The sequence below is a fragment of the Aplidium turbinatum genome, chromosome 5 (assembly GCF_918807975.1).
Source record: "Aplidium turbinatum chromosome 5, kaAplTurb1.1, whole genome shotgun sequence".
In the NCBI taxonomy this organism is placed as follows: Eukaryota; Metazoa; Chordata; class Ascidiacea; order Aplousobranchia; family Polyclinidae; genus Aplidium; species Aplidium turbinatum.
In genome coordinates this window covers 24,802,399-24,818,257 of record NC_137476.1, presented here as the reverse complement: position 1 = coordinate 24,818,257, position 15,859 = coordinate 24,802,399, and the positions used below count along the sequence as shown (strand labels likewise).

At 35.2% G+C, this 15,859-nt stretch overlaps 1 protein-coding gene across 1 annotated transcript; it reads right to left on the bottom strand.

Moving 5' to 3' along the window:
- Nucleotides 1-872: 872 nt before the first annotated feature.
- On the bottom strand, nt 873-15,327 carry LOC145771058 (EGF-like repeat and discoidin I-like domain-containing protein 3). Its single transcript, XM_082582802.1, has 5 exons — nt 15,213-15,327; nt 5,069-5,257; nt 3,755-3,895; nt 2,240-2,394; nt 873-1,059 (listed from the first exon to the last, which is right to left on the bottom strand). The coding sequence occupies exons 1-5, from the start codon at nt 15,325-15,327 to the stop codon at nt 913-915; spliced, it is 747 nt and encodes a 248-aa protein (XP_082438928.1). The 3' UTR covers nt 873-912.
- Between the last annotated feature and the right edge of the window lie 532 nt (nt 15,328-15,859).

Sequence of the window (15,859 nt, the reverse complement as noted above, 5' to 3'; positions counted from 1 at the left end):
AATTGGCGCTCCAGTTGTTCCAGGAACGAGGAGGCGACTGATTCTTAACTAATTCATCAACTTATTTTAAAGTATCAGGTTTGGTGGCCGTGCTTAACTATATTTATTGATGCATATACCGCAATATTAGATCCTTTCACGCACGTCTTAAACCATTAAGGTTTTGCCACCTTTTCCTTTTGTTAGTTTTGTTACTGTATTTCTTTTTCTCAATATCATTTCTTTTGCATTCTGACAAAGAAAAATAAATTGAATTGAAAAATTGAATTGTCGAACAGTCCAAGTAGCGATGAGGGTAAACAAATGTTTGCTTTTGTTAAATAACAGTTTGTATAGAACTAAAAGCATCGACAGTGCTACTGTATTTCGGATTACTGTTGATTTTGATGTTTGAGTTAGGTCGCAATGCATTACATTAATAGCTAGTTTGATTTTTATTGGAGTATTTATGATAGCTTATTTTAATTTGGCAAAATAGTTTAATTCCTCAAGATTGAGAGACCGGCTTTTTTCGAGATCTCTAAAAAGCTGATATCCGAAAAAACAATTCTTAAACACTGCGTTATTATTGATTGCAGCTGGTTATTGCAGGATATGACATACCATACTTTGCACGTGGGCGCCATCTTGATTATTCTTTGTTTCTTCTTTTGTCTCTGTCAGATTGCTTGCACAACGTTAAGAGGATTACCGCTCATTTATGTAGCCTACTTATCAGTTCATTTTTAAACGCAACCACTTTGCACAACAAACAAATCTTTCGCATCGTTTATTCAAAATTAATTTTTATGATTATACTTAAACTTTATTGACATGACAAATAACTATACACAGAAACCAGTCTTTGCAATTTCACAATCAGATAACGGATTTACTATCCACCATCTTTTATGTTCAGTCGCATAAATTGCTTTAGCACAACAGATACTCCATCCTTAAGAAGGGTCTTTCAACGCAAGAACTAACAATGAGGCGAAAGTATCTTCCGGTCACAGGAACAGGAAACCGATTTGTCACGTGAGTATCTCCGCTTTTATCTGCAGGATCAGCTTCAAAAGTCTTCAAAAACAACGTTTAGTGCAAATGGAAAGTTTCAATGTAACAACGCAGTTAATAAATTCATCAAAAAATCAAAGTAAACACGCGCTACAGATTGATTTTTATTCAGGTGTTAAAATCAGAAGATAAAAGGATGTGGTGGCAAACATCCAAGCAGGATAATTAACGAATTTCAAAGCCGTTACAAAATTTCACACATATTATATGAGAAGTAAATATATTTCAAATAGGTTCAACCAATCATATATTGAGATGAGTTATCATCTTGCATTGACGTTGCAAGCTAAGTTTTTGAAATTGCGAAATTATTGCGTCACCTTTTGTTTGTTATTTTCTTACTTTGTTTTTGTTAAATTATTACGATACTTTAAAAGTGGCATTTATCTTTTAAGATGTTTCTGTATTAATTGTGCTTACCCAGGGCTTGCGCGAACTGACCCATCGAAGATTTTTCAAACATTATCACCAGAACATGGCTGGCTATTTTAAATAACAAACAAAGATATATTGTTAGAGGTGCATGTACTGTAATCTAGAATTTCAATCCTTCTCGTTGATAGTTTAAAGTATTTCTTGTTGATGCAAAACACAACGCTTTGGTGAAAATTCAAAATTAAAGATTTCAACCCTTTAACTGCCACTGTTTTCGATGTTTTTTTTAATTAAGCAATTCTTTGATTAAATAAATTAATTAAATAAATAAAAATTAAATAAAAACATGAAAGTTTTTTTTAATTTTTAACAGCCTTCTGAAATATGTTTACATTTTTTCTTATTATTTTTTTCGTTGCCGTTTGGATATCTGAAACAAAAAATTTAAACTGCAATAAATTTCACCGCCAGATGTGAGGCAAGTGTTTGTCTTTCCACACAAACGTTGGCACAGTGATGCTAATGCGTCATGCGAAAAAGAACCGAATATACTTCACCTTGCAAAAAAAATACAAATTCACTATAAAATTTTGAAAATTGCAGAAAAAATTCAAATACAACATTGGTAATTTTTTCAACTTTCAAAGAACGCAAGTCCTCCTCTTTCTAATAAAGTAGGTCTAAAACCCTAAACCCAGGCAGTTTCGCAAACAAAGAACTGAGTTATAGTGATTACAAACGCAGTGGGTATTTTTAGGAGGAGGCTTGTGGTCTTTAATGAGCCCCTGGTAGTTAAAGAGTTACTTACTTTATCACCTCCTGTGAAAGCTTGAATCACTTGCATTTGATCTGTCGAATTTCCATATGATATTTGGAATCCAGCACCACCCTGGTATCCTTGAGTTATTACTCCAACTACTCCAGTCGGGATCAAAAAATCCACTTGCAACCAAGCTCCAACATCTGCAAAACAAAACCTGTCACAGGTCGTAGTTTAATCAGGCGATGCAGATTAGTTTGCAATAATTTACAGCAGGTGTTTAGTTGCAGTATGACTGGCTTCCATTCTTTTTAGATCTAATTATGTCTGCCTAGTTAAATCGTAGAACGTTGCTCATTGACTGTTTGACCAGTCTTTAAGATATTAGACATACCCGAGCAGACAACTTTAAGTGGTCAAGGTATAAACCAAATAAAGTTGTTGTCTGGGACAGTAGACTACATACAATTACAGCAGTGTACCAATAATAATAATACAAATAACACCAATCTACGCATTTCAAACATGCTAATGATGCTTCTTGTAAAAGCATTCGATGTTATAGGCAAAATTATATTAAATTGCATTTGCATCTACATTTAAATATAACAACATAACATGAACATTGAACCTATTCATTCATATACATTTTCTTGCAGTCTTTGTGTCTGCTTTCTGACATCTTATTCATTGTCCTGTCAAAAAATAAGTATGCAAGTGCAACCGATGCCTTTCTGACCGTCGCACAGGATTCTTTCTACTCGACTACGCAGCCGACATCCTACCTACATATGAGGTGAACCGTGCACACACTGCACAATCCAGGTTACTTTTAAATGAGGTAAAAATAAAAACATTTAACCAAAAAAAAGAAACGTCGGGTGAATTTCTCCATTATCCGCTTGTTTTGAAACAGCTACAATAATTATTCATTGTTGACGATGATAATAAATGCACGCAGTCTACGGTTCGATCTTTGCGTACACCATTAGCCTGTTTCGGCCCACTTAGTTTAATTTTTACTTCTATACATCAAACAAGTTTGTTGCTCCTCAGTAGCCTCTATCCGGTTTCTCAAAACTTTTTACTTTTTTACTTCATTGAATTCCATTCCATTATTCATAGAATTCATTCCATATTCACAATCTTATTCGATTCAATATTTCAGTCAATTCAATGCAATCAATTCACTCGTTTAATCATTCACCATTTTATGAATTGCAACCTCTGCATTTGATCAGCAAACAGCTTCCGAGTCCAACGAAAACAACCATTCAACAAATAGGTGAGTACCTTAGTGACCTTTATAGATGGTTATGGTGAGTGCTATCGGCGTGTGCAATGCGTTGATAACGGACTAGGTTACACCACTGTGCACCGCTGTGAAGTCATATTATGGAAAAAGTCTAAGCCGTGTGTGTTTGAACTGACCTGAATGCACATAGCCTTCGTTCAATTTACAAATCCTGTTATTTAGTATACGGTAAAAAGTCATTTCGCCCTAAATTTTAAAAACATTTCCTCTGTAATGTCGGATCAACATGCTTCATCATACAAACTCACATGGAGGGCTTGGACGCCAAGCTCCCAATCCGCGGCTTTGATCTAATCGACCATATTGTGGTAGATACGGGCTGGTACCATTACCACTGGCTGACATTTGGTTGTCCTTGATTCTCCCATCTTTCAATCCAGCCTCACATTCTGTTACAATACGCTTGCTAAAAATGTTTAGTCTTACACCTTTTGTCTATAAAGTAGGTAGAAATTTTTTAAAACGTTATTTTCTTTACATATTTGAAGTGTATCAAGTAGTTGCAATAAATTTAGTATTAAACTCTGCGTAGTTATCTTGTTTAGCTTTTAACTTATAGCGATTTTACTAAACCAAATTTTAAGTGGGTGAGGAGGTGGTGGTAGGAGTTTCTTGACCCCCATATTCTGTTTGGTTGACCAAGAATGGTCACCAATTTCTCAATGGTAGAAGTTGAATTTCCAAAATGAGGGAAAATGATGCACCCTACGCGAGAGTCAAACCAGCGCAGCTTGATCGTGAAGTTTTTTGTTTATGAAATCAGGCATTCAATCAACTGAGTTATCGGGACGGATATCAGAATCAACACATTAATTCATGTAAGTCAATCAAAATTTGCATAAGTCACAGATTACGTCGTTGTTTTATTGAAGCTGGAAATTTCCTGAAAGCAAATGTTTCAATCGAAGTTAGAATACATTTCCTACCACGATGTCAACTACAAGCTTTGCTTTGTTTATAGTCTGATTCTGAAAATAATCCAAGTTGGTTAAATACGCACTAAACCTGGCAGTACCTAAATCGCTCAGCGCTAAATGGTTTGGTTATGGTTGTTGCGGCAAGGTGTAAATTTTTATTTGCGGTGCGCGTTCGCGGTCGAACTTGTATTGTAAGCATCGAAGCAAAATTATTGTGAGCATCGGAAGTAGCGATTTGAAATCTGGACACTAATTTTTTTTAAAGTTTTTTCAAAAAAATTATTTCAAATATTGACATCACTGAAGACCAACGAAAATGTAAATAAAAATAAATTTATCATAAACAAAGCGTGTCAACCGCCCTATAAGGTTCCACGACTGTTTAGAAAGCCCACTCATTATAATTTGTTTTATCCTTTCATCGGTGTCTACCAACAACTAGCATGAAAAAGGTGTCGAGCAAGGTTTCAATTCATTACGGTATTTGAAAGTCACCATCTTATCCGCTGCGCCATCCTGCCGCTTTTTTCTAATAGCAAATTTTATCAACCGTTTTTACATCGACCTCAAGAAAGCTCCAATTCACAACAGCATTGTTTTGTTAAACAACATCAGAAAAATATGAAGAACACAAAGGTAACTTACGCTGACAAGTTGGTCGTTCCTGGGTCCAAGTCAGATCTACTCTGCATGCAGCAATCAGCTGTTGACCCACACCGACAAACCCGTATCCTTTTTTGCATCTGTAGTTAATTGTAGCTCCAACTGATACTTCAGCAATATTTGGAAACACCGAACCAAATTGAGGAGCGTCAGGTACGCGGCATCGTATATCTGCATATAATGTAATGGAATCTATCTTAGCTGTTTTGTAATCGCATCCACAGCAATGGTGCCGCCAGACCTTCAACATTGGGAAATATTACTGCAAGACAGTGATACTGTATATTATTTAACTTCTCTTGTTTTCTACTTCTGTTGTCTGCTGCAATACATAGCCTACCTAAAGTCCCACATTTATGAAATGTCTGATCTGTTGAAACAAAATAAATTGACTTGATGCTAGGTGCTTGTAACAGTTAAGTTCTCTTGTATGGGTTATGACCTACCTTATAGTTTCAATCTCACTTGCACTGAACTAAGTTGGCAGTACTGTATCGTAATTTACATTGACCGTCAAAAATAGAAATGTAAAATAATTTTAAAATCGCTTTCCGTTCAACACTCGTAAGCGTCTATCTAACGCAGTGGATAATCTTTCATACCTTGAAATACATCTTCAGTCACAACTTGAGGAATAATATTTGTATACAACTTTCTTCTTACGTCAATTCACAATAACAAAATAGAACACGCTGCACTGTTAAAATCTCTAGTAAAATTTTTCTTCTATTAGTTTTCAGATGTTTCCGCTTTTCTCGTGGTACATTTTACTTAAAATTTGAGTAATTATTACTCAATCTGTTGCAATATTTACTCACATTTTGGTAAAAGTTAGCGTGAGAAAAGTGGGAATAATTGAATACCAAATAGAGGGTAAATTTTATAAGCATTTTTAATAGTGCACTGCATCTACTGGCTATAGCCGCTAAACTTCTTTCCAAGAATAACAAGCTGACTGACAACTAGGTAACAACTAACAATGTCAATAGTAATTTAATAAATAGAACGTAAACGTTACGTTAATGTAGCATCATTCGCCTTGCACTAGCCGAGACAAATTTTCCTACCAACACATTCAAATCTAGCTTTTCACATATGTCTGATTCAGATGACATTATTATCAGATTGTTTAACCGTATCTGTTACTGGCGTAGACCTTATGGTCTCGCCCTCTGCTAATTCAGCAATTTCACATAGAAGCAGTGACGCTAGAAACCTGAGATTTCTTGACTTTTAGTTTATTTTCTTTCCCCAACTTTTAATCCCGATTATGCTGGTATCCGATAATTGTGAAGTTTACAATAAACCTTTTGTCACAGCCAGTTATAAAATGCAAGAAATTTCCTGATATTCAATAGCTTGATTGACAGTTTACTATTAGCGTGCGATTTCATTTTGTGTTTGTTATTCATTACGCGACAGCGCTAAAATTCCATTCTCCACCCAGGCAGCAAAATCCGTCATTTTTACATTGATTCAATGTCGATTTTGCTGTCTGGGTAGGGAGTTGGTCTTTGACGCGATATGAGTCATTCTTTGCTGGCGGACATCAATTAGGAAGGTAATTTATTATTTGCGCAAATTGCTTTGTAGTGCAAAAAGTGAATGGAATACTGTTTGTACAGAAACGGAAAAACAAAATTGATGAAATTCTGTGTTCTATGCAAGAGGACTTTCAAAATAAAATGTGAACTGAGAAATTTGACCAAGAAATGGCGAAAATAGGTCAAAAACCGAGTCTTTATCACCTTTTCTACTAAAATACACAATCACGAATATATTTTGCGAAATAAATTGATTGAAGTGATAGATAAGGCTTTTGACCAAAGGCATACTTTTTCCCGTTGTTATTTGATATAAGCCGACTGAGTAATTAGCAATAAGAGAGACGTAGACCTGATGGTCTCGGCCAGTAACTCTTGCCTCCAAAAGGAAGCAGTGACAGATACGGTTAAGAACCAGTTGGATGATCAAATTGCATTTAAAATCATCGTTGCATGGACAAGGATTGATAAATTTAGAAGATGCAACAATGTGTAAGCTGGCGACTGTTATCAAAATCCAAAGTCTATTGGCAATATTAGTTACCCATCATCACTATACCAACCAAACATTCTATCTTTATTTATTCTATTTGTGGTCAAGGTAAGTGATGGAGCTAATGCTCTAACTTTTATTCAATGGTCGATACAAAAATGAGAAAATGCAAGTGGTTTGATGTACGGTTTTTAGGAATATGATTGTTTGTTTGTTAAAAACCAGTTGGATGATCAAATTGCATTTAAAATCATCGTGGCATGGACAAGGATTGATAAATTTAGAAGATGCAACAATGTGTAAGCTGACGACTGTTATCAAAATCCAAATTGTATTGGCAATATTAGTTACCTATCATCACTATAACAACCAAACATTCTATCTTTATTCATTCTATTTGTAATCAAGGTAAGTGATGCAGCTAATGCTCTAACTTTTATTTAGTGGTCGATGCAAAATTAGAATATGCAAGTGGTTTATTGAACAACTTTTAGGAATATGATTGTTTTTTTGTTAAGAACCAGTTGGATGATCAAATTGCATTTAAAATCATCGTGGCATGGACAAGGATTGATAAACTAATAAGATGATGCAACAATGTGTAAGCTGACGACTGTTATCAAAATCCAAATTCTATTGGCAATATTAGTTACCCATCATCACTATAACAACCAAACATTCTATGTTTATTTCTATTTGTAATCAAGGTAAGTGATAGAGCTAATGCTCTAACTTTTATTCAATGGTCGATACAAAATTAGAATATGCAACTGGTTTATTGAACAACTTTTAGGAATATGATTGTTTTTTTGTTAAGAACCAGTTGGATGATCAAATTGCATTCAAAATAATCGTGGCATTGACAAGGATTGATAAACTAATAAGAAGATGCAACAATGTGTAAACTAACGACTGTTATCAAAATCCAAATTGTATTGGCAATATTAGTTACCCATCATCACTATAACAACCAAACATTCTATCTTTATTCATTCTATTTTTAATCAAGGTAAGTGATGGAGCTAATGCTCTAAATTTTATTCAATTTTCCATGCAAAACTGAGAAAATGCAAGTGGTTTGTTGTACAACCTTTAGGAATATGATTGTTTTTTTGTTAAGAACCAGTTGGATGATCAAATTGCATTTAAAGTCATCGTGGCATGGACAAGGATTGATAAATTTAAAAGATGCAACAATGTGTAAGCTGACGACTGTTATCAAAATCCAAATTCTATTGGCAATATTAGTTACCCATCATCACTATAACAACCAAACATTCTATCTTTATTCTATTTGTAATCAAGGTAAGTGATGGAGCTAATGCTCTAACTTTTATTCAACGGTAGATGCAAAATTAGAATATGCAAGTGGTTTATTGAACAACTTTTAGGAATTTGTTTTTTTTGTTAAGAACCAGTTGGATGATCAAATTGCATTTAAGGTCATCGTGGCATGGACAAGGATTGATAAACTAATAAGATGATGCAACAATGTGTAAGCTGACGACTGTTATCAAAATCCAAATTCTATTGGCAATATTAGTTACCCATCATCACTATAACAACCAAACATTCTATCTTTATTCATTCTATTTGTAATCAAGGTAAGTGATGGAGCTAATTCTCTGAATTTTATTCAATTCTCGATACAAAACTGAGAAAATGCAAGTGGTTTGTTGTACAACCTTTAGGATACGATTGTTTTTTTTGTTAAGAACCAGTTGGATGATCAAATTGCATTTAAAATCATCGTGGCATGGACAAGGATTGATAAACTAATAAGATGATGCAACAATGTGTAAGCTGACGACTGTTATCAAAATCCAAATTGTATTGGCAATATTAGTTACCCATCATCACTATAACAACCAAACATTCTATCTTTATTCATTCTATTTTTAATCAAGGTAAGTGATGGAGCTAATGTTCTAACTTTTATTCAATGGTCGATACAAAAACGAGAAAATGCAAGTGGTTTGATGTACAACTTTTAGGAATATGATTGTTTTTTTGTTAACCGTATCTGTTACTGGCGTAGACCTTATGGTCTCGCCCTCTGCTAATTCAACAATTTCACATAGAAGCAGTGACGCTAGAAACCTGAGATTTCTTGACTTTTAGTTTATTTTCTTTCCCCAACTTTTAATCCCGATTATGCTGGTATCCGATAATTGTGAAGTTTACAATAAACCTTTTGTCACAGCCAGTTATAAAATGCAAGAAATTTCCTGATATTCAATAGTTTGATTGACAGTTTACTATTAGCGTGCGATTTCATTTTGTGTTTGTTATTCATTACGTGACAGCGCTAAAATTCCATTCTCCACCCAGGCAGCAAAATCCGTCATTTTTACATTGATTCAATGTCGATTTTGCTGTCTGGGTAGGGAGTTGGTCTTTGACGCGATATGAGTCATTCTTTGCTGGCGGACATCAATTAGGAAGGTAATTTATTATTTGCGCAAATTGCTTTGTAGTGCAAAAAGTGCATGGAATACTGTTTGTACAGAAACGGAAAAACAAAATTGATGAAATTCTGTGTTCTATGCAAGAGGACTTTCAAAATAAAATGTGAACTGAGAAATTTGACCAAGAAATGGCGAAAATAGGTCAAAAACCGAGTCTTTATCACCTTTTCTACTAAAATACACAATCACGAATATATTTTGCGAAATAAATTGATTGAAGTGATAGATAAGGCTTTTGACCAAAGGCATACTTTTTCCCGTTGTTATTTGATATAAGCCGACTTAGTAATTAGCAATAAGAGAGACGTAGACCTGATGGTCTCGGCCAGTAACTCTTGCCTCCAAAAGGAAGCAGTGACAGATACGGTTAAGCGATCTTGAATCATGGTGGTTCTAAGTTGCGATTTAGAAATTTCCAGTTTTGAAAACGATCTTTCAGCTGAGCATCAAGTGACTGGCAACGAAAGTGCCAGTTTCATTAGAATCACAACATTGCTGTAGCAGTTGCCCTCGTCACAAATTATGCGATATTGGTCTATCAATGTTGCATCTAGGTCTAAAAAACTAGCGTTTTGCAGTAGTAGCAGTTGCAATTTGGGATCGTACATATATAGGTCTTCACGATACCACTCGGCTGCCTTCATAATGTTGGCTGTAGCTTCTTTCGTCAGGAATCGTCTTGGAGCTAAACATCCTAGTCCGCGTAGCACAAATGAACTTGCCTGATTAAATCGTGATATTATCGTTTGCTGCATGATATCAAGGACCTGAAATATAAAAAGGCATGGTGAATACAAAGAAATGAGAGCAAATTCAGAGAATAATTTCGGAGCAACCTACAAAATATAAAATTTGCTTGAGCGGAACGTGTGCTACATTACATACCGACTGCTATCAAACTATCACAAACCTGAAAGTAAAACTGCACGAGGAAGCGATCTTTTCCAGTAAGGTTAGCGACAGTGTGACGATTTTCGTCAAGTCGTTTTGAAACTGTTTCTCTTTCGTGGGCTACCAGAGCTGTCAGCATTGATCGGAAAAACGCTAATGGTATACTCCTGGCACACTGCTACGGCTTCATTGAAAAATTATTCAAACTTCTTGTCATTGCGAAGTGTTTTGACTGTTGCAAACAGGTCTTCCACTCGATCAATACCAGATACTCCATCCAAGGTTTTGCTTTGGATTTTATCTGACACTGGTTTGGTTACAGAAAGAAGACATTTGAAGACCTGAAATGCATAAATAGGAAATGTTAAAGGTAAGTTCCATTGAATTGAACAAAAATTTAAAGCTACTTTTCAAAAAAAATTTCTTTTTCGAAAGTATAGCAAATTATAGATAACGTACGAATACTAATGAAAATATAAGCAATAATCTTTGCTTACATTTAAGGACAGCACAAATTCAAAGATGCAGTGACGAAGTCATCTTGCCTGGCAGCATATAGCAAATTTTTTCCATTCATTAAGATTCCTCTAGAGTGGAAAGGATAGCAGGAAGTGCGCTGTCTATAACACGTCATATAGAATCGATACGGCATCATGCCTACCTTGTGTCCGACAGCTTTTTCAGTGTTTTTACCTGTCAATTGCAATGTACTTTTTGCATTGTTTGGAACAGTTCGTGGCGCATAGAGCAAGTTTCCAAAAACACATAAAGATTTCGAATTTGTCCAAAATTCTTGCGGAGATTCTCTGCACCAGTACCAAATTCATGCAATGTGCATAACAATGCACAAATAGCGCAGACGAAGATAATTCTTGAATCCGCGCTTGAATACAGGCTGTTTAGCCGTTATTTCAATATTCGTATCGCATTTTATGCTGTCAGTGGTACATTAAAAATTCACACATGATTATGACCTATTTTAAATACTGAGAAAGTTTGTGCAACATTACCTGGTGTACTTGCGAGATGTTTAAAAAGATGCATGTCGCCTTCAGCAGCGAATTCTAGAATCCTCTCGAAACAATCCGCAAGGTTGCCGATATGGCCACGAAAAGGTAGTGACAGCTTTCCAACAAGATTGCTAAATACGACCCAAGACACGTATGTTTTTGTTTATCTGCAACACAGTGACATTGTTAGAAACAGTAGCATCCAGTGTTACATAAATAATAATAGTACCTTTTATTTGTATGGAGTATAATATGCACGCTTACCACAGGCTTGAGTGGAAAGTTTGCCACTTACAATGGAAATTAAGAAGAAAATGATGATATCAATAATTACATCATAAATATTAAAGATACCACTTCTTCATGATAACTGAGTTGTTCTGGTTTTTGCTTATCCAAAAGAACATCAACGCGGTTTGAAGCCTTCCAAGATATCCATTCTCAGTTTGATTCCGCATAGAGAAATTCCGCATAGAGAAATTCTGCGTAGCTTTTATCCAGATTGAAAACCCATTTTTTACAAATGCACTTTCTGATTTTCCAACAGGTTTTTAATTAAATATGCCTCATGGTTTTGACTAGTCTGTTAGTTGATCGAGAAATTATCAAATACTGCACTGAAACGCTTTGAAAACGTTTTTCCATGCTAAGAAGATACAAATCTCAAAACACAGTAGATAACATCAAAAGCGGAGGCGGTCACGTGTGTAGCATATGACATTGCAGGCATTGAGGCTAATAAAAGTTAATAGAATAAATATACTGTGACTTCCACCGGGCATAGTTCAACTGCAATAAATGCTCTGCAGGTGTTAAACGATTTTTTATTCCTAATATTTCTTCTTCCTATCCACGAAGATTTCATCAGGAGTCAGGAGAATGCACAATATCAAATGATAAGTTTAAAACACAAAATTAGGAAACAACTTTTATACTTCTTATTAAGATACTTCTTATAACAAAAATTTAAAGCTACTTTTCTAAAAAAATTTCCTTTTCGAAAGTATAGCAAATAGATAACGTACGAATACTAATGAAAATATAAGCAATAATGTTTGCTTACATTTAAGGACAGCACAAATTCAAAGATGCAGTGACGATAAGATGCATATGCCGCCGGCTGCATAGCCGAGTGGTGAGAACCCTGGAACGGCAATCGAAAGGGCGCCGGTTCGACACCGCTCAAGAGCATGCGGCTGTGTCTTTGGCAGGACACTTTAAGGCATGCCTGAAGGTGGACACGAAGATTGGCTTCCTTGCCTTCCCGTCCACTTAATCTAAATCTTCAACCACCAGGTGTAAGCCTGGATACGACAAACATTAAGATGCCAAAATGCAGTATGATGGAACAATACAGTTAAAGTCAACATGTTTCTATTTTTATTAGACGTAAGAACACAAGCTTCACTGATAGTAAAAATAACCAATTAAAACACAACCCCAGCCAGCTAAATCTGATACTTTTTACATCGATTTAGCGTTGTAGGGCGTTGAATTGATGTAAAAAGTGTACAATCTTGCTCGCGGGGACGCAGGTATTTCAAATTAAAGGCAATAAGCAACGCAATATCCTTAGAAATAAAAGAATGAGAAAATAATTTTACTACAAGTTAAACGCATTTTAACGTCGAATAAACGTAGGAACATGTTGACTATAGTTGCATTGTTTCGTCATACTGCATTATATGCAAATTAATACCTAATATATTTGTTCGCTCATTTGGTGTTACTTTATCGTCATTTTATATTGTGCATGAAATTTTCGTAGATTGGAAGTAGAAATATTAAGAACAAAAATTTATTTAACAGCAGTAAAGCATTATTGCAGTTTAATAGAATAAACTTTAACTAATATTAACAGGACTATTACATACCAAGCTGTTGAAAACTCGACAGGGAAAGCAAATTGCGGAATCCTTAGCTTCTGAATACTCCAGCCAGAGATAGTCATCAAACCATTGTGAGCAAAATTTTCTAACTTTAACTTTCGGACAGTTGGCCTTGACAGTTTTAATTCGTCCTTTATTGATAACATAATTACTTGCTTCACGACATTTTGGCATGGGTAAGGAAAGATCAAATTTGTAATCTCTTAAAGTCCTTTGTAGATATTTAATTGTTGAATATTAAGATTTACTGAATCACTGTTGTAAATGAATAACATTGATTACTTCGTAGAATACAAAGCTAAAATTTAATTCTGAACGAACTTTACATTTAAAACGGGTTGATGTTCTTTTTACTGTCAACAAAGCCAAACTTACTTTTGGCCCACCTTCCTACTGTCATCCTCATTGCATTTCCTCTTTATTAAAACAATGTGTCATTCTCTTCTCACTCATTTCAGATACCAAATAGCTTTTGCAGATTTTGTAACGTGCAATAATTAAACTTGTGCAACAAAAAGCACTGTGGAAGCAAGTGACCCTTATGCGTTATGCAGCAAGTAAATTAAACTAAGCTAAAGAATTACAACCGCTTACATTATCCTAGTACTGTATGCACTGTCACTACTCTACTAACTTAGAAAGGTAGTCTCTCACATAGCTATACATTTCCATTCTATCCAACAACCTTGCTGGTTACAAAATAAATCCTAAAATAAGTCGTGAAAAACCATGCCCTTGTTGTACTCGCTGTTAGATCAAAATGTTAGCATTGTCTCCGGTTTTCCACCACAAGGTAAAAATATGATGAAATATTAAACAAATAAAAATGAAATAGCCAAGCCAGAACCAATCTGCTGAACTGCCGGTAACAATTGTTACGTAACAGGTAGCAAAGTGCGTAACTAGAATCAGAAAATCATAATTATAACAGCAGCAAGGAGAACGCATTTAAATTAAAAGAAAAAGCTTTTACCCCCCAAAACATTGGGAGGCATCTTCCCCCCTTACCCCCCCTCCCTGTCGGCGCCACTGATCCGCAGTGGGCTGTTATCTGCTTCAACTCAGCAGCAGTATAAAAATAATAACTGCAAATGAAAAATAATTCCCTGCGAGATATTTTATCTGTTTTAACTGTGAGTTTTAACGACTTTTCTTTACTTTTGTAATCATTTGGAAAGTTTTGTTTTTCTCCGTTTTTGTTTCAGAAGATGTTTTATCTTTAACGAAATCCTTTCCATTTTTGAAAACAAGTTAATCACTTTTTAGTTGATCAAACGTCTTACTTTCAATAAAGTTTTGTTTTTGAAGAAAATTGGACATAGCACATTAATTCTATTTCATAAATACATGCACAGTATATGATCCCAGACAAAGTAATGTAAAGCTACGATAGCTTTTAATAAAATCAAACACAATTATTCATGGTGACATATCATTTGGGGAACGCTGAGTGAGGTTAACAAGTTGTTGGACAGTGTCTGAAAAACAAGTTTCATAATCACCACATTGCGTATGAATATTAAATAGTGATAACTGAAAATTCAATTTTAACCTTTTTAATCTAAATTTTATCAAATTTCAAAGTTTTAAAAATTTTAAAAACACGAAAATCGTGATCAGTATTTATCGTTAATATTTATCACGAATCACAGTCACAGTGAAATAGCGAAGTTAGTTTCAAAATAGTTTTTTAACAATACAGTACTGAAAGTCTTTGTCTTGAATCTAATTCTTCATAAATTTTAATTACTTGTGTTGTTAAAACAAATGTTCGAATGTTGGCCGAAGATGATCTGCCACAATTTTGTCATATGTGATGTCAGCAACTTACCATTGAGGATTCTTAACTGCTCGACTAAACCTGAAATTCTTGAACTGTCGTCACAATTGCACTGACCAATATCTCCCTTTACACCTTTTGACCAAGGTTGGCTTGTAGGCCCCATTGTATAGGCACGTCCCTGGGTAACATCGGGTGGCGATTGTACCTGCTGATGTTGATCGACCATTTGACGAAGAGGTAGACACAAGTTTGAAGGGTTTATTCCACAAACAAGATGAACGAACATCAATATTGCAATGAATTTAGTCAACATTTTGAAAGATTGTTACTCTGCAACCAAATTGTACTGTCACGACAAAAAGGATCAATTTGTGTCTTTTGAGTGATTGACTGAAGCTTTATCCGCGGATTGGGAAAGTTTCTTTGAGAGCTCAATCCTGGCAGTTTGTAGAGCACTTGTAGAGGCTTTGAAGCAATGACGCAGGCCCGGTCACCGAGATTGACATTGTGAAGTTTGCGATTGCTAAAATCTTGTTGCCAGGGAATTATTCCATCCATTAGATGCCGGTGAATGGAGAGCAGTCCTTAACCCTATCTGTAGCGACACGGCGCTTTATGAGGACGCCCCATTCTTGTTGTGAAATATTTCACAGAAGGAAATATGCTAGAAATGTGAAATTTCTTGACTTTTAGTT